Source organism: Acipenser ruthenus, chromosome 2, assembly GCF_902713425.1.
Source record: "Acipenser ruthenus chromosome 2, fAciRut3.2 maternal haplotype, whole genome shotgun sequence".
Taxonomy (NCBI): Eukaryota; Metazoa; Chordata; class Actinopteri; order Acipenseriformes; family Acipenseridae; genus Acipenser; species Acipenser ruthenus.
The window spans coordinates 6,886,651-6,906,660 of NC_081190.1; the positions used below are offsets into that span (position 1 = coordinate 6,886,651).

The 20,010-nt window shown below is 38.1% G+C and overlaps 1 protein-coding gene across 10 annotated transcripts in view; it reads right to left on the reverse strand.

Moving 5' to 3' along the window:
• Positions 1–20,010, reverse strand: part of LOC117403682 (multiple C2 and transmembrane domain-containing protein 1-like) — a 151,947-nt gene that overhangs the window by 70,332 nt on the left and 61,605 nt on the right. For 5 of the 10 annotated variants that reach the window (XM_058987520.1, XM_058987513.1, XM_058987572.1 and 2 more), the window contains exons 6-10: positions 17,671–17,709; positions 13,482–13,652; positions 12,832–12,962; positions 9,801–9,987; positions 1,349–1,442 (exon numbers count right to left, since the gene is read on the reverse strand). In XM_058987520.1, the coding sequence (XP_058843503.1) occupies positions 1,349–1,442; positions 9,801–9,987; positions 12,832–12,962; positions 13,482–13,652; positions 17,671–17,709 (622 nt within the window). The remainder of the gene's footprint in view (positions 1–1,348; positions 1,443–9,800; positions 9,988–12,831; positions 12,963–13,481; positions 13,653–17,670; positions 17,710–20,010) is intronic. The other 5 variants (XM_058987533.1, XM_058987527.1, XM_058987553.1 and 2 more) reach the window with 3 other exon arrangements.

Here is a 20,010-nt window from a genome sequence, read left to right on the forward strand (position 1 = left end):
ATATATTAAACTGTACGTATTGAACAGTACTGTATATATTAAACTGTACGGATTGAACGGTCCTGTATATATTAAACTGTACGTATTGAACAGTACTGTATATATTAAACTGTACGGATTGAACGGTCCTGTATATATTAAACTGTATGTATTGAACGGTCCTGTATATATTAAACTGTACGTATTGAACGGTACTGTATATATTAAACTGTACGTATTGAACGGTCCTGTATATATTAAACTGTACGTATTGAACGGTACTGTATATATTAAACTGTACGTATTGAACGGTACTGTATATATTAAACTGTACGGATTGAACGGTCCTGTATATATTAAACTGTACGGATTGAACGGTCCTGTATATATTAAACTGTACGTATTGAACGGTCCTGTATATATTAAACTGTACGTATTGAACAGTACTGTATATATTAAACTGTACGTATTGAACTGAACTGTATATATTAAACTGTACGTATTGAACGGTACTGTATATATTAAACTGTACGTATTGAACGGTCCTGTATATATTAAACTGTACGTATTGAACGGTACTGTATATATTAAACTGTACGTATTGAACGGTACTGTATATATTAAACTGTACGTATTGAACGGTACTGTATATATTAAACTGTACGTATTGAAGGGTACTGTATATATTAAACTGTACGTATTGAACGGTACTGTATATATTAAACTGTACGTATTCAATGGTACTGTATATATTAAACTGTATGTATTGAACGGTCCTGTATATATTAAACTGTATGTATTGAACGGTACTGTATATATTAAACTGTACGTATTGAACGGTCCTGTATATATTAAACTGTACGTATTGAACGGTACTGTATATATTAAACTGTACGTATTGAACGGTACTGTATATATTAAACTGTACGTATTCAATGGTACTGTATATATTAAACTGTACGTATTGAACGGTCCTGTATATATTAAACTGTACGTATTGAACGGTCCTGTATATATTAAACTGTACATATTGAACGGTACTGTATATATTAAACTGTACGTATCGAACGGTCCTGTATATATTAAACTGTACGTATTGAACGGTCCTGTATATATTAAACTGTACGTATTGAACGGTACTGTATATAGTAAACTGTAAGTATAGAATGGTACAGTATATATTAAACTGTACATATTAAACACAAAAGACCTGCCTGTGGAACAGGAAAACTGTACATATTAAACGGTATGTGCAATATACACAAATTAGTTTTAACCAGAGTAATTCCCCTTTAAATCCCATGTTGTTTGGCAGGACCATGCCTCCTCAATACGTTGTAAAAGCTTGTTAAATGTTTGTTTTGCTCACCTGTGACATCAGCTGCCATTAACCCTTCTGCCCTGATCACCTTCACCTGGACTATGCCCACGTCCTTCATGTTGTGAAAGGATCTCAGAAACCCCTGGAGCAGATTAAAAAAAAGAAATCTATAAGCAAGACTATACCTGCAGTAAGGTAACCACTTCCTCTGCAGTATTCAGATATTATTGTCTTGTGCATCAAACATCACGGTGGTCCCTTCAATACAGTATACATTTCTAATACCATTGCTACACAGTAACTAGAGTGCTGTTATTCCACGAACGAGTGAAATAACCACAGCACTCTGTGAAGATCATGGAGTATTCTGTTTATATAAAAAGTACAACGTATGGAAAAGAAAGCATGTTTGAACCTATGCATTATAGTGTTGCAAAACAGAACGTACTTTTCATTAGTTAATGTACAGAAGTGACTGACATGGATGGGGACATACAGCTATGGCCTAAGGTGTTGCATCACCCAGAATTGAAGGATTGAGACATAATTTTAAAAAAATGAAAAAGAAACTATATGAACATAATTTTGATCTTTTATTTACCATCATGTAATCAAAGCAACTACAAAATGATATCTCAAAAGCCTACTGGAATCCATAATAGTAGTACAGTATTTCACGTTAGATTTTGAAATGTCAATTTTGTTCGTTCAGTATATGGAAAACTACAAAGCGGTATGTAATTCAATATGTCTCTAGGGTGATGCAAAACTTTTGGCCATAGCTGTACAGTAACCACAAACATATTATCATAAAGCAAAAGTTTTGTACTGTGTGTCTCTTCAAATGTTTTGTATTGTTTTTTGTTTCTGAACAATTCCACCTTGTGCATTTATTCTGAAGTTCCAGATGTCACACCACTAATAGCTCTTAACAATTTTGTGACAATTTTCAAGGTCCTTTTCCCAAAACTGCTATCATTCCTGTGCTGATGGTTAGTCATAGCATAGTCAGATAATAGAGGTATTTCAAGCCTGTAAGAATGACACTGAGGTGCAACAATAAATAGAGAAAAATAGTTCTGTGTACACTTAGACAAAACAATAGCATGATTCAGGCAGGCGACTGAGACATCGTGCAAAAAGGATCATTAAAAAAAATAGGTTTTGATACAAAATATTGTACAATTTAAACGTGTACAAACCAAGGTTACTGTTTCGATTTGAACCTTTTTTATATTGTATCTCACTACAATAATAGAGATGCAGGTTTCTTGTCGCTTTTCACTCATGAACAACATGACCCACGTTGTCTTCCCACCTGCAGCATTGAACTAAGATTGTAAATCTACATTGACTAACTCTTAGTCACATTTACCACTGCCTATCATATACTGAATATTCTCAAGAGAAAATAGCGCTGATTTAGTTTTTATAGTCATCTTCATATTTTATATGTTTTTATTTTCATATGTAATATTCAGTTAGAGCAGTTTACAATGAACTACATTATTGTTATTAAATAATGTGAAACTCTTAGCAAGGTCCTGCATCGGTGGTCAGACGGGTAGTATTTTATTTGAATTTACTGTTCAAACGTTTAACCCTGTACAGACTTACAGGACACAGAATGCGCGTGGAAAGTCTGTAAACACAAACCGTGTTGATGTTGTTGCTTGAACTCTTCAAAAGTTGCTGTGTGTTTTACCGCTGTGGGGTCAGGTATGGCCCTATTGTGCATGATAACACAGGAAATTAATTCAGTAAAGAAAACCAATATCCCCTCTGGGCACTGCTGCGTATGAAGTTGAAAAGCAGTTTAAAATAACAAGTTTATTTCGACTATATAAATCCAAATTGTTGTTGTTAAATGATGTGGCTTGCACAACTGGTGAAATCGTTGTAAAGGTAAGTGAGCTGACATGGGAGTTTAAAGCCCGGTTCTGAATGACCAACTCGAATGTCCAACTCTTCCCAAGAGACAGTAAAACTAAGACAGACGAGAGACACACGACTAAGACATGCCTCTGTAGGATTACCTCTTACAGTAAGAGTTGTCCGGACACACGACTAAGACATGCCTCTGTAGGGTTACCTCTTACAGTACTGGGCTGTGTTCTGCAAGAACAGCTTGCTCAAATGTTGTGCTCCACATTTGTTTTTTTTTAAATGGTAACCCAAGCTGCCAGAACTAACTGGACCACAAACGTATGTCAGTAAGGAACATAAAGTACAATATCCGCCGCCACAGCTGTAAAATGAAACGTATCATGAAATGGGAGATCACCAAGACCAATATCCAAAGAACGGTACGGACATTAAAAAAACAAATCTAAAGAAGAATATTATATGTTTCTTTTGGTATTACTAAATCCATATCAAGTTTCATAATTAGATAAGCGTGCCTATAGATATTTAAATGGAAGTGTAACATAAGATTATGTGCGCAAACTGAGGGACAGACACCTTTTCAATGCCCGGATTATCATAATAACTGAAAAAGTGCTGAAAAAATCAACTGGATACGTGTTTCTCTAGATAGGTAAAAACTCAATTGCACTCATGTATTAACACTTGCATTATGAAAATAAATGTAAATTAAAAGAAAAAGAAAAAGAAAAAGTAGAATGTACTCATGCTTTTTCCTTAAGGCCCCCTGTGTCATAAAAAATAAAAATAAAAAATAAAAAATGAAATCTCCTTTCATTTTTCAGGACGCCATCTAGCCCAAGTAGTCTCTTGAGGGTTTGAAGGGTCTGCTGTGGCTCCTGTCCTTGGGTTTGACACCCTGCTCTAGATACCTAAAATCAAGTCATTCCCAATGCAAAACTCAAACCCAGCATCTGATCTGCACTTCCATATACGTGGCTGGATAGATGCTGATATTATTAGACACATACCTGGAACCTTTAAGAAATTATTACAGACATTACAGAAATAGAAAAGCACGAAATCAAATCACTACAATCTGAACAAGTTCAAAGACGTTTAGTCCTTTAATGTTACTAGTGCAAGTTTCTCCGGCTGAACTTCTGGTCAATGATTAATCTGACCTAAATTACCGGTATTACAATTATTTTTTGAATCAATGAAATAAAAAGAAAACAACAAAATTGGTTACTTTCAATTATATAATTTTCAGCTTGTATTGAGAACCCATCAATGAATGGAGTGTACAGACACTCATATGCTTCAGTTTTTACACCACCCAAGCAGTGATCTTACAGCCACGTTTGATTTTGCAGGGTGTACAATGACTGTCGCGGGTCTGCAGGTCTGAATGTCAGTTTGCGGGTCTGACCTGCGAAATGCGGGTCACTTGGGTGGTCTGCAAAATCAGCCCTTGTACACAAAAGGGGTTTCTTTTCTCTTTTGAATTTGCTGTAAAAAATAAAATAAACAGAACGCTAGATGATAGAGCTTTAGAGCCCCGAAAATACGACTCCCTCAATTTATTTTTTCTTGTCTGGCAACAACCCTCTTAGATGCTCAGAGAAGTAATTATCATTTGAATTTTCAAGTCAGGGCTCAGCTACAGACTTAATTTATAATAAACTCTGACAGTCGAGGCCTGTTACAAGTGATAATACTGTAGACAAAAAAAAAAAAAATTAAAAAAAAAACTTTAATACATAATTTATCAGTAGATACACCGGCTTGTTATTTATGATTATTGGGATGGTCTCAAAAACCAGGATGATTTCTGAAGCCCTGCAAATTTCCATAGCCAAGGAATTTCTGATTTGCTGTGAATCCCTTTCAGACCTCTCAATAGACCGGGGGGGGGGGGGGGGGGGAGGGGGGGGGGGGAGAGATTGAAATGCTCTGGAGATGAGTCCTCTTTATTTTTTTAATGAAAGGCTGTATAATATTTTTTTTTTCGCTGTTCGGCTGCGGCAGCTGTCACGGAGAGAGGCTCAGCTCAGCTCTATTATGGGAGAAGCAATACCCCCATCCTATGGCACAGAGATGCACAGAGGGGCCAGGGCTGATTGACAGCTTGTCACCGTGACGTCTTATTCCATCTCTGTTATGGAGAAAATGAATGTCACACCAGCAGCCTTATGACTCGTTGTCATCTAAGAACTGTTCACCTTTTATCAGTGCTCTAAATAACATTTCAAGCCCATCGTCTCATCGTGGACAATCCGGTCAGGGGACATTAAATCGGATGACTGTGAAATGTCATAATGAAAATGGAATGCTAACAGCCTCTTTTCTTCAACCAGCTCTTCTGGGTTTTTTTAGGCAAGTGACAAGGAGAGCACGGACTGGGTGCCACCACTCCTGCAGAGGTCACCCTGCCCGCCGCCCATTAACGTCCATTAAACAAAACCCACGCCTCGCGTTTAGAGCTGACTTTTTGCCTTTTTTTTCTATGACTGAAGTGATAATGAGCGTCTAATTTTAAAAAGATTTAAAAAAACACCGTCATGAATGGTTCAAGTGCTATGAACTGCAATGCCCAAAACTATGGACACCCTCCAATGTTTTACTATGCAAAAACTCTCCAGTTCACACTGAGATTATTACCATTAAGGAGATTACTCATGACTAGTGGGCAAAAAAATCTGAAATGCTGAAGTGAAGCACGGGTGCGAAAAGATAAAGCACAATCCTCATTGCCTGTCAGTTTGCAGCCAGGTTATTGTCTTTGTAATTACGGTTTTATACTTCTAAACAGTTTAATAAAAGTAAGAAAATAAAGAAAAAAAAGACTGTTATACCCATCTTCAGAATTTGTTTTGCACAACAGTTCTTAGTGCAATATTGAAACATACAAGTGAATTTAATGCAAAATGGGAATTTGAGCATTTTTTTAAAAAAATTATTGTACCGCAAGGTGTTTATTAAAGATTTGTAACATTAAAGATTGTGCTTTTTACTCCTGTGGGAATTTTCTCCAAAATGTTTGAGTGCCATACACTTTGGTTTCATTTAAACAGTAACAAAATAGTGCCATTGTTTAAATCATCATAATAAGGCATTTTGCTGACTGAGGCTTGGGTTAAATCATGCCAAGCTTATGGAGCAGTGCTGGTCACTCTCTGTGGTGTAGTCTCTTTAAAAATCTGTAAAATAACGGACCGGGTCTTATTTTAAGTGTTTAAACAATGGTGGTATTTAGATCTGCAAATTACAAAGACATTTAAAGATATTGAAGAAGACTCCTTGTCGAAACGTTTGTCATCGAATTGTAGTTTATTTTAGTATTCCTCAATTCAGCACTTCTGAGTGTTTAATAGTTATGGGTGATAGATCAGCAGATGTTTAGATCAATGGAATAGAAGTCATTGCATTGTTTAAATGTTTATTCTGCTGTAAAGATAATAAAGACAACAGCACTGATATTCAAGAGCATTTTATTCTGGTAACTAACGTGTGCATCTCCCTTCCTTTGACAACTTGGGGTATACAGAACAATTTATTTAAAAGTATTTTTTATAAAACAGTAGTTTATAATTTATGCTTGCTATATGTACATCGATGTATGTGTGAGTCTACAGTGTGCAAGTATGTATGTATGCATGTACAGTTCTGTATGTGAGTATGTACAGTATAGATGTATGCATGTACAATTCTGTATGTATGTACAGTATGTATGTATGCATGTACAGTTCTGGATGTATGTACAGTATGTATGCATGTATGCATGTACAGTTCAGTATGTATGTACAGTATGTATGTATGCATGTGCAGTTCTGTATGTGAGTATGTACAGTATGTATGTTTGTAAACTACAGGCTTAAGCCAGTTAGTCACGACATTAAGATGTTAATTGTTTTCTAAATATAACATTACTGTTACCTTGCATGAGCACACTGCAGCACATTGCAGCATACTGCAAGATCAGGGCATGTTCTCACTAAAACCATTAACATAAATTGTAATCCTTAGTACAGCCCAGGGCTCCAATCACAAAATATTTCCTTTTCATTTTGTAACATGAATGTATTATTACTGTAAACGGAAATGTGCCACACCGTCCAGTAAAGTAACTCATTGTACAAATCTCTTAAACCCAGCTGATATTTCTCAAGCAAAACCCTATTATTACAAGAGCAGAGTGAATACTGCAGTTCCAGCAGGATGTTTAATTACATTTTTCAGGGCTTGTGATGGGAAAACAGCACGTGTACACAAGTGGTTGAGAAAAATACATTATTATTATTATTATTATTATTATTATTATTATTATTATTATTATTATTATTATTATTATTATTATCTGCTCCATCTTGCCTCTATTAAACTGTGTTTGTGATAATGCTATTCGTGTATGGGTTCTACAGGCGTCTGCAGACAGCTGATTTAGTTAAGATACCAGGAATAAATTTGCTGAAGCACACATCCTGCTAATCTGTTTGAGGAGCATTGTACGGCATTAGTACCAGCACTTCATGTTATCTGCAATGGCTGATAAGGTACATCTTTATTAATTCACTTATTGAAAGGATGTCAGTCAGGGAACAGAAATATACTAAAAGCAAAAAAAAAAATTAAGTATTTTTTTTCTTTTTTCTAGTCAGACACTCAGCCTCTGGAAGCTGTCGAGAAAATCCTTCCTTAAGAAAAAAATAAATGTCAGTATCTTGGATGGAGTTTTGTGTGGTGAAATAGCTTTCTTTTCATTTTATTTTTTTAATGCCAGTACTCCCAGTCTGTCAGTTTGTTCCTGGTGTAAGAGCTCCCCTCTCTGAATCTGACGGAAAACTGCATGGTAGGGAAAGGGTACTGCAACACTGCAAGCAAATAAGGATCTGGCTCGGTTATGTAGGTCATGAGTCCGATGCTTGGCCTGTGGAGTATTTTACACTGTTTCTAGATGCAAGATCAAACAGATTTCCCAGCATGACATTTAACTTAAATTAGGACTGAATTCACACACAAAGACACACAAGCCCTCAAAACATGCCGCTGACATTGAGAACTGCAAATGAACCACACTATGTATATGCATTAGGTTCTCACTCCACGAGGCTGACAGTCAAAACAGAAATGCACACATTATCTTCGGATGCTCTGTTGATCAATGCAGATGCAGCATCTGTATTTCCTTTGAGAGCTTGTATTGCTTTACTTATGTCACCTGAGAAGAAAAACAACTAGCTCAAAGTTTAGCCAGGAAATTATAATACCAGCCACAATACTTATGCAGTACTTACTGTATATACGTACGATTACACTATCAAATATACGTGCTGCTGTGGATATGCATCCCCAGTGAGGGATAATACTGTAACTAATTTATAAGGTGTGTCATGAAGTAGTCAGTTATTAATGCTGGGTAGTATTATACTCTGCTTTATTTGACTACATATGTACTGTACTTGTGAGCAGCAAGTGTGCAGTAACTAGGCAGTGCCACAGCATTACTTTATGGAAAGTTATATTTATACATGAGGGGGAGCAGTCACATTGAATTATCAGCAGGATACTGCGCAATAGACAGCCACCCTCCTTGTGGACAGCAAATGGCGAGGGGGCTAAGAGAGCCAAATATCGACCTATAGTAGGACTACTGTCTTTTCACAAGCCAGTCGAAATTCATTCGGCTCAAGTTCCAGTTCAAAAGAACTTGTCAGCCACTCTCGTCTCCCATTCAGCATCTTAAACTCTCTGGCGCAGACAGAGAATCCAGAAACACAGGCTCTGAACCGACTTTAAAAAGGGGTCACGTCAGCATTCTCAGCCTGTCTGTCAGACAAGCCAACCCCGTCACCAGGAGACCGCAGCCGACATCTCTGTTCACTTGGGTGGGCTTTGCTCTCTCAGCGATGCATGCATACAGATTCACAGAGCTGCTGTGGGCTTGTGTGTGCATCTCTTTGAAAATCTGTTTATGATGAAAACATGTAACAAATATGATGGAATGAAATCCCTGCTGTGTGTGGCTGCTGCATGCAGGCTATAACCACTAGGGGGCATAGATGAGACTAGCCTACAGTCCATGTACATGTGCAGTCAATAGAAACCTGTGATAAAAAGAGCATGACGCAATGTATTCATATTCAATTAAAACAATATAGATAGATAGATAGATAGATAGATAGATAGATAGATAGATAGATAGATAGATAGATAGATAGATAGATCACTACTGTGTGTGCTATTCTGCACGTTTTAAAATGTTGTCAAAGGGAAAGATTGGAACCTGGTTACTGCGCAGGAGGTAATAGGCTGAAGTCACTGCCTTAGCTTGATTACTCCTTGCACCACAAGTAGCTGAGTGTTGTGTGAACAACACTTGACTTGGGTATGCAGCTGGTGTGTGTTTAACAACAACCGGACACTAAAACATATCACTGAAGTTACAATACTTGAAATAAACATCTTGGGGGAATGTCTGATTTCTCAATGGTCACTGTGTGTCACAATACAAAACCAGCAAAACCTGGAACAGCTCAAACTGATGTGCAATAGGAGTTTTACTGTATTCCCAGCTCCATTTCTGGTACTATAAGAAAACGAAAGATGAAGCCTGTGAATAAATGCTACGTACGTATCTGCTGACGATCTCCTGCCGCTCCCTGGAGTCTTCAAGGATGTTGACGGACAGGTCAGAGATGCCGATAGTGGCCGAGGCTGTCAGAGTGACCAGCAGTACCAAGAGCCCCTCCCCTTCCTCCAAGTGCAGCTCCAGTTTGTGTGTGTGCTCTTTACTCAGGGCCGACAGGTCGATCTGGCACCTGCAAACACACATTTACAAGGACTGCACTAAGAAAAACGCATTCCAACAACGTGATTATCTCAGTGGCAGTACTTAGATCTGACACTGTTAATATCAATTGTATCGAATCTATGATGTTTTATTTTATAGCTGACAATAAATAATGCTCTTACAATTTGCACTATGTATTTACTATGTTAACACTAAAGAACAAAAAGGCTGCGAAATTCAACATAAAGAAATTGAGTTTGACAACCATTACCCAGTCGCTTTAACACTCATCACTTATAATGTGACAAGCTTGCGTTCTGTCACTTTCGCTCAGCTAAATACCTTACAATCTCTTTTAATGAAAATGTCAATTGATTTTGAAGAGGAAGATAATGTATTGACCGCGGGGCCAGTGAGCCCAGATAAAAGGTGGCAGACTCAAATAAAAGGGCCATTAAAAGACAGGAAATAGTCAATTACTAGAATAAATGTGGCCTTGTACACCCAGTGCTGTTGGATCAAGAGCGGTGCCATTATTGCCTGGTGATCCTCAGCTGAAATGAAACTTGCAGGCTGGGTACTGAAGCTGACAGGTTGGAAGCTGCAGTTAGCCAGCCCACTACTAATGCTTATGGGATAATGGTTTATTGTTTTATTCCTGCTTACTTGGCATCAATAATATGATGGCTTATGAAACGGCATAGACAGCAGAAAGCAGAAAAGACAAAGTGTATTGCGCAGAGTGATACAAGAACTGTAACTTAGATTAAAGAGTACCTGCTTGAAATCTGCTACCCAGATCATGAGCCAAATAAGGATGTTCCTGGTACACTGGCAAAATGAACTGATAGTAACTAATTGTATTTAAGAGTAGGGCTTGGGCTAGCGTTCTGTGTAGTAGGGTTTGGGCTAGCGTTCTGTTCAGTAGGGTCAGGGTTAGGGTTCTGTGCAGGTTAGGGTTTGGGTTTCTGAATTAGGGTTTGGGTTCTGTGCATTAAAGTTAGGGTTTGCCAGGTTATTAGCGACCTCCTGATAAAAGACACAATCTTTGCTCAGTCCCTTAGAAGTGACAAATAAGGATTTGAACACCAGAGACATAAGGAGTTAAAAGCTGAGCAAGGTACAGTAATACGAAATTTGACCCTGTATTCAAACTTCTCTCATGTCCTCACAGCAGTTCTGTAAAGGGAGCGCTACTTTTCTTGCAGCAGTACAATGTCTTAAAGCTCTGTTATGGAACAGAACTTTGACATGGTGTTTCCATAACACAGATAACCCTTAACAGGAGATGCAGGGAGCTGCCATTATCCACGAGAGAATTCTTACACCATTTTACACTACCCCTTTAAAGGAACGCTAGGTTCAAATACAGCACACACATTCCAGCTGATTTACAATCCCATGTAGCCTTCTATTATTCAACATCATATGTTCTGATTTGTAGGATAATTGTTTGTGGATCTGCACACAACCTGTTTGACTTTTAATATACCCGGTGTGCTGATGAGAATGAAGGACCCTGCCAATACACATAAACTCACATAATGTCAAAAATAAATGTCTTTTCTTCAGACAAAGGCAGCAGGGCCCCAGGTGTAAATCTTTCTGCAATGGAGTGTGAAAAACCTAGAGTGGAGGAAGATTACATGACACAAGCGCCCATTTGTCTTCAGAGCACATAGGGACAAGTACTACAGGTGTATGACAGCACTCAGTCTTGACAATTCATGGCCAGTGTCAAGCAACCGGTTCAAACAGATTATAGCTCTGCATAAAAGTGCCACAATTATGACAATTTATCAGCCCCTTATCACAGAGGTGGCACGGTGAGCGATCGCCTGCATGAGTGCAGTGGATAGCTGAGTTAATAGATTCCTGCTGTACAGTAGCTGTGTTAATAATATGTGTGGATTCTCCCTGGCACCTCATTTAAACATTTTACATTTGAAATAAAATGCATCCTTTTTTTTTCCTTTTTTTAATTTGTCTGAAGGTACAGAACTTTACAGTACAGGGCAAGAGGAAAAAAAAGGTGTTATTTATTTATTCATTCAGTCATTTATTTACTTGGAGCCAGCCAAGGCCAAGTAAATACATAAATACATAAATACATAAATAAAACCAGCTATGCAGGCAGCAATGTCTTGTTTTCATATGCCACTGGGCCCAAAATGAAATCAGAGACCATTGGGCATGTAACAGTAATGATGTATATGTATACCAGCTACAGTATTAAACATGAACAATAATAATAATAATAATAATAATAATAATAATAATAATAATACATTATGTGTACGACTGGGTTTCCTAAAAAGAATACTTCACTGAATATGGCCTTGTAGATAGAGACATGTAAAATCAAATAGGTGAGAGTGCTGCAGTGACCTTGTCATGGTGAAACCTGCCACCCTCTGGCTAAGCAGAGAGTAACTTGATGCAGAGCTCCACAAGTTCCAGCCCATGGTGCCTTTGCAGTTACTGTTCAGCACAAACTGATCCACCACACATATTAAAACTGATCCAGAATCCGAGGTTCAGACACTGACACTGACACTGACACTGACAAAATATGACATCAGGTTTATGTACCAACACATATTTTAAAGGTGCAGTACATCAAATCAATTTACTTGCCATTTAAAAATTAATTTGAATTGTTATGCTTTTGCCACATTTTTCTTGTTTTCCATGTGAATCGAATCCTATGTAGGCTGCTTGTGCAAAGTTGTTAGTTTTAAGATCATTTTTCCATTGTTGTTTGGCATTATGAGATGTGATAAAGATGATGATATTGTTTAAAGATGGTCTTATAAAATGTAAATGAACGTTCCCTTAGCAGAGATGTTTAATCATGATGAACAGCACAGACCTTCCCATGAAGTCGTCTCTTTTGGCAGCGTCCTTGTCCCACACGGTGATATCGATCACACCCCCTCGCTCTTCATAGAGATGGAAATCAAACTGCTCCCTCCATTGTGGGCTCAGCGTTTTAGACATCACCTGCAAATGCAGAGAGCACGTTTATATTTACATGATAGAAGACACTTTCTTGGATTTTTTAGGACATTGCTTTATAAAAAAAAAATCTGATTTAAAAGGATGACTTTTAGTAACTTTTTACTGAAATAAGCATCACAGTTATTTTAAGGCCGCTGTCTCTTATCCACAAATGGTGGACCATGTCCCTCACATGTCACCCACTCCGAATTGGAACTAGGTATCTATTCTTTGGTGTTAAACTTGTAGTTAATCAAATACTATGACCCTGAACAATCTCAAAGCATTCTAAGTAGAAGAATTTGGGAAATAGTAATTTTAAAGACATACAAAGCACATTGTTGTACTTTTAAATTTGTAGACGTTTCAGCTGAACTCAAAATCACCTTTTCCCTATGGACGGGGATACACAGAACTGCACTGCCCAGTGATGATATTAATAGCACTATCTTTCATGAGCACCCAGTAATGTATTATAACCCTGAGGGATGCGCTCGCACGAAGCCTATGGGAGTGGTTTACCTTGCTCTTGTATTTCTGGTGTCCCAGTCTGAACTTGACGTAAGGATCGCTCAGCCCGTTGTTGTCCATGGGCTTGAGATCCCGGCCCTCGATCAGACTGAGGCTGACGATGCCTCTCCACAGCTGAGCTTTTCTGTGCAGGTCCACAAGTCGCAGGCTCTGGCTTTGCTGCTTCAATACACAAACCGTTATTAAAAAACATTGAAAAAAAAAACAAGAAAAAAACAGCCAATCAGAACATTATTAATTGCAAAGGAGAATTAGGAGGGTCACATTTTCATCTGCCTCAAGTGATAATTCACATCCCCATTAGAACCTATTATTAGTACCCACTACACTTTCAGGGACAGTGTTGTCATTGTGTTTAACACATTGAATACAGCTACTATACAGAAGCATCTTAAATGAAAGACCTTTTATACTTAATGACTTACCTTTTTAGTAAAAATGTTCATGTCTAATATAGGAATTTTTTAGTGTGAAGCGGAATGCTTTACTAAAAAAACATTAATAAAAATGATTTGAAAGTAGAGTGACATATGCCGAAATTAGAATATTCGTAGTAACTAGATTCAGAATGATAGCTGTGTCCAAGCAGCACGTTAACTCAGTCACATTGGCCAACTTATCATCTTCTATCCTTCAAAACCTAAAAAAGCCCAAACTCTCAATGACTCACAGCATTGCAATGTATACTATTTATGTCACATGTGTAGCTTTTTAACTTGATACACAATTTGCACTGTTTAAAGATTTCACCAGAGCTAATATACATGTTGTTGCAAAAACTATTGTACTTCATCAAACGATATACAATCCTCTTCCGTTTACTGCATTTCAGAGCACAGAGTAGATTAAAACACCATGCTGCTGTTTACACACTTAACACAAAATATCTGCACTGAGTTTGTTTCAACATCAATGAAGTATGAATAAAAGAATTCTCTCAACATTCTGATTCCATCAAAATCCTGCATTCCATATTCTAAACAGCTGCAAGGTAATATCAAACAAAAGTCAGCTGCTGAGATAAAGAAACATATGTCAATGGTTCAATATTATAAAAGCATATAGTATCACCTGGCCCTGGATCTCTTTAGTAAACACTAAAGCACTGGTTTGATCTTTAGCCATAGGGGGGACTGTAGGACCGATTTACTCAGCTTTTGTTATTTTGAAGTTATCACAATCTGTGTGCACATCAACTCTAATTTTAACTGCACATGCATTTCTATACAAACATTCAACAATTTAATATGTAAAAACTCAATAAATATATTCAGCAAGAAAAGTAGCTGCAGCAATAGTTGGCACATCTATCAAAGTATGACAACTGCATTACTTAGTAACTTCTTAAATATATATATTATCTGATGGCCATTTGTAACAGTTTCTATTTAAGATGTTACTAATGCAAGCAATATTTGTTTGTTGTGAATGCTCCTCTTATGTTTATTGATTTCCTCTTTTTACCAGTCAGTTAAGCATGAAAAGAAATATTCTGCTTAAAGGCAGTAGTGATGTAATTAGCTGTTCATGCAATTCCCAGCTTGCATTCTTCTCAACCCAGTTCAGAGCTTCCAAGCGATTTTTATTCCTACTCTTCAGCAGCGTGTCTTTCTGTGCATGACACTGTTTGCATCCGCATTGCCGGTTTTTGTTTGTTTGTTTTGATTTTCCTTAGAGAACCCTAGGATAAAACAAGGTGCTTTTCATGAGTACCAAGACTTGGAAAGAATGCATGTTTTAGAAGATAAATATTCAAGTGTAAACCTGACCATGAGCGTGGGACACTGCAGCTAGCAGTTACTATGTGCATCTGTATCTAATTAAACACTAATCTTCAACGTGCAACTTATTAAGTTGTGCAGTATTTTCTTCGATTTCTGTCTTTTTTAGACTTTTGAGATCTTAAAAATTATTTTATTATCATTTACTTTTTACTAAATTGTATCTTTGACAACTACATCATTGCTACACAAAACACTGATGCATAATTTTTTATAGTACCAGTAATATTATGCATGTCAAAAAAAAAACATGCACATACAAAAGATGAATGGTCTTGGGTTTCAACCATCATGCTTCACTTCCAAAGCAGATGTTTTGAATTTCAAAAAACAAGATGGTGAACAAAAATGAGCACGAGGCACGACAAAGCATACTTCTGAACTATCACTACGGTCAAAAATGAGCAAGAGGCACGACAAAGCAAACTTCTGAACTATCACTGCAGTCAAAAATGAGCACGAGGCACGACAAAGCATACTTCTGAACTATCACTACGGTCAAAAATGAGCACGAGGCACAACAAAGCATACTTCTGAACTATCACTGCAGTCAAAAATGAGCACGAGGCACGACAAAGCAAACTTCTGAACTATCACTGCAGTCAAAAATGAGCACGAGGCACGACAAAGCAAACTTCTGAACTATCACTGCAGTCAAAAATGAGCACGAGGCACAACAAAGCATACTTCTGAACTATCACTGCAGTCAAAAATGAGCACGAGGCACAACAAAGCATACTTCTGAACTATCACTGCAGTCAAAAATGAGCATGAGGCACAACAAAGCATACTTCTGAACTATCACTGCAGTCAAAAATGAGCACGAGGCACGACAAAGCATACTTCTGAACTATCACTGCAGTCAAAAATGAGCACGAGGCACAACAAAGCATACTTCTGAACTATCACTGCAGTCAAAAATGAGCACGAGGCACGACAAAGCAAACTTCTGAACTATTACTGCAGTCAAAAATGAGCACGAGGCACGACAAAGCAAACTTCTGAACTATCACTGCAGTCAAAAATGAGCACGAGGCACGACAAAGCAAACTTCTGAACTATCACTGCGGTCAAAAATGAGCACGAGGCACGACAAAGCAAACTTCTGAACTATCACTGCGGTCAAAAATGAGCACGAGGCATGACAAAGCATACTTCTGAACTATTACTGAGGTCAAAAATGAGCACGAGGCACGACAAAGCATACTTCTGAACTAGTACTGAGGTAAAAAATGAGCAGGAGGCACGACAAAGCATACTTCTGAACTATCACTGCAGTCAAAAATGAGCACGAGGCACGACAAAGCAAACTTCTGAACTATTACTGAGGTCAAAAATGAGCACGAGGCACGACAAAGCAAACTTCTGAACTATCACTGCGGTCAAAAATGAGCACGAGGCACGACAAAGCATACTTCTGAACTATTACTGAGGTCAAAAATGAGCACGAGGCACGACAAAGCATACTTCTGAACTAGTACTGAGGTAAAAAATGAGCAGGAGGCACGACAAAGCATACTTCTGAACTATCACTGCAGTCAAAAATGAGCACGAGGCACGACAAAGCATACTTCTGAACTATCACTGCAGTCAAAAATGAGCATGAGGCACGACAAAGCATACTTCTGAACTAGTACTGAGGTAAAAAATGAGCAGGAGGCACGACAAAGCGTACTTGAAAACTGTCCCTGTCACAGGCATCTAGAAGGCCCATGGACCATTGGTGAATGCACTGCAATACACTGAGTGGCAGGCTGATGCAAGACCCATGCTCTGATGAACCTGTCTGAATGTTGAGAGGTATGGTGATGAAAGCCAATGAAGACCCAGCATGAAGCATGACTCGTGTTCTTGCTGTAGTGTGAAAGCTGCACTACGTAAGCCACTGAACATGCAATGCAGAGAGTGACTTCCAGGTCATACTGTTGTTTAGCACATACAACAATACAATCCCGGGGCTCTATGCTGTTTACAATGGTAGTCAATTACATTGCAGCTTGGAAATAAAGAAAAGATGATGCATTTCAAACTGAAACAGAACACAAGTGCATTCCATTCTCTTTCAGACAAGGAGCACTGGCATTTCAAACTGAAACAGAACACAAGTGCATTCCATTCTCTTTCAGACAGGGAGCACTGGCATTTCAAACTGAAACAGAACACAAGTGCATTCCATTCTCTTTCAGACAGGGAGCACTGGCATTTCAAACTGAAACAGAACACAAGTGCATTCCATTCTCTTTCAGACAGGGAGCACTGGCATTTCAAACTGAAACAGAACACAAGTGCATTCCATTCTCTTTCAGACAGAGACCACTGGCATTTCAAACTGAAACAGAACACAAGTGCATTCCATTCTTTTTCAGAGAGCACTGGGATGACCACATGCTGTTAATTACCTTACTTGATCTTTTCCAACTCCTTCTCAAAAGCATGGTCTGTAAATGAAATAAAGCAGTTTAATCACCCTTTACATGGGGTGTGGATCGATGGGAGGCAAGGCAGCTTAGGGAAAGCAGGGTTCCACTTCTAGGAAGCGAAGGGTGCAATTCTGCAAAATAAGTGTTAGTAACAACAGCATATATACAGTAGCATATATATGTACCTTTAATCAAACATGCATTTTATTCCACATCTGTACTGAACTTCTGAAAATGAAGACGGTACTAATTTAATACTGTTTGGAAGAGATTAAGACCACTTTCAATACTCATTTTTTGTTTTTTATTTACACCAATCAAGTCAATAAGTCAACAGATATGCCACAATGTCTGTGATTTTTGTTGCACATATTTCTTGTTTTACAGTAATCTGTTTTTTGTTTGTTTTTGTAGACCAAGTCACATCGTCATTATATGCTTTTTGTTTGTTTCACTGTTTGTTTTGGAAGCTTTTGTGATGTTTGCAATTGATCTAGATAGTCTTTGGTTCTGTTTTCAGAACTAGCTGGATAAACAGTTCTCTAAACAGAATTAATAATGTATGTGTTACACGCCTACAGTACCTACCTAGGTAAAGGCAGGATACTCCCCAGATTCTAACACCACTATCTATTTAATTAACTAAGTAAAGAATGTCCTTACCATGTATCTTCACAAATAGTCATTTATCTCTTTCTTTATTTTTCATATTCAGCGCTACAGAGTGAATTTACTCAAACACAAAGACAAAATTACTGGACCAATGCGTTTTCATTTACATTGTTCTTGTCATATTAACAGAATACTCCCTGTGCGTTGATATTGTGCTGTGGTTATTTCACCAGTAAAGTGTGACATGCAGCGCGTACACATGTATGAACTCACATATGTACAGGCACCACCGCTGCTGTATCTCCTCTTGCCAGTGATGCACATCCCCGCCACAGTTAAGCTTTTGGGGATGTTTCAAGCTATTTGCAGAGAGGGAGGCCAGCGTTTAGAAAGAACAGCAATGTCAGTAAAGCCACTATGCTCAAATCACAGAGTAACAGGGTGGAGACTGGGCGCGAACCGGCAAACCCACGCAACGCAAGCAAGCCTCTTAACCACTACGCAAAAGAGTCGGGTTCGTCTTGGTTTTAGAGGTTTTAACCTCATCTCATCTCACCGACGGGGGACATAACCCGTAACGGCAGTGTATCACACAACTTGTTTATTCTTTTTAATCTTGTTTATTCCTTGACAACGTTAAAACAAAATGAAAACCAAACAAAATACGCAACAAGTTGTTGTGTTGCCCCTGTGTAAGTTTCAGATTGTGCAAAAGAATGCAGGTTATGGAGGTTTATGCAACGACAAATACACAGAGCTCTTGATACCATAAAGCGATTACTATCACACACACACACACACACACACAATACCAGTTCAAACTGTGCACAAGAGTCAGATAAATGCAGTCTAGTGAGAGGTGCCTTTACAATATCCAGCCACTAGGTGGGAGAAGAGCTAAATAAAAACCTCACTAATCAAACAAACACAACAACAGCCACAAACCTAAATTCCATTGCTCATGAATTATTGTTTTAAAAACCATTGGGGCTTTCACTGGCTACAAATTCAAGACTTTGCAGCATTCTGTTGGGATTAACCAGTGGACTTTTCTACAGAGCATTGTTTCTACACACTTACTATAATGGTTCACTTTACTACTGTATGACCCTATCAGTGATCTAATACACATAGAGCAAACACAGGATTCCACTCAGAATCCAACTAGGTCACTACATGAAATGTATTAGTGCTGGGACAAATATTTCAATACTGGAATAAACACGTGAAATGTATTTGGTGGCAAAAATGACAAGGTTCGTATTTGATTCAATAGCAGAATTTTTCAGATATCAAGCATGGGAAATGGATGCATACATGACTTCTGAAATACATAGAGCATTATCTACAGCACAGAAGAGTGTTTCTCTCCTTCGTTTAGAAGGTATATCTGATGGGGTACCAGGTTCGATTTACTCCTGAGAGATGGTATGGTATTGATATTACATTGTTTGCATTTTGAAATAATACTTGCATGTGACAGAACTGTGTTCATCCCAGCACTAATCCAATAGGAATGGTTATCTATGAGGCAGCGGGGCAGATCCACTGAGAAGCGATTAGGCAGGCTAGGGGGGATTTAGACAGACTAGAATGCTACTGGCCTGTAATCATTTGTATCCCGGATGTCAATGGGATTTAATATCCAGAGGGTGCACAGGGAGCTCAGGTTAACATTCCCTGCAGAGTATGTGCCCCCTGCGCCCC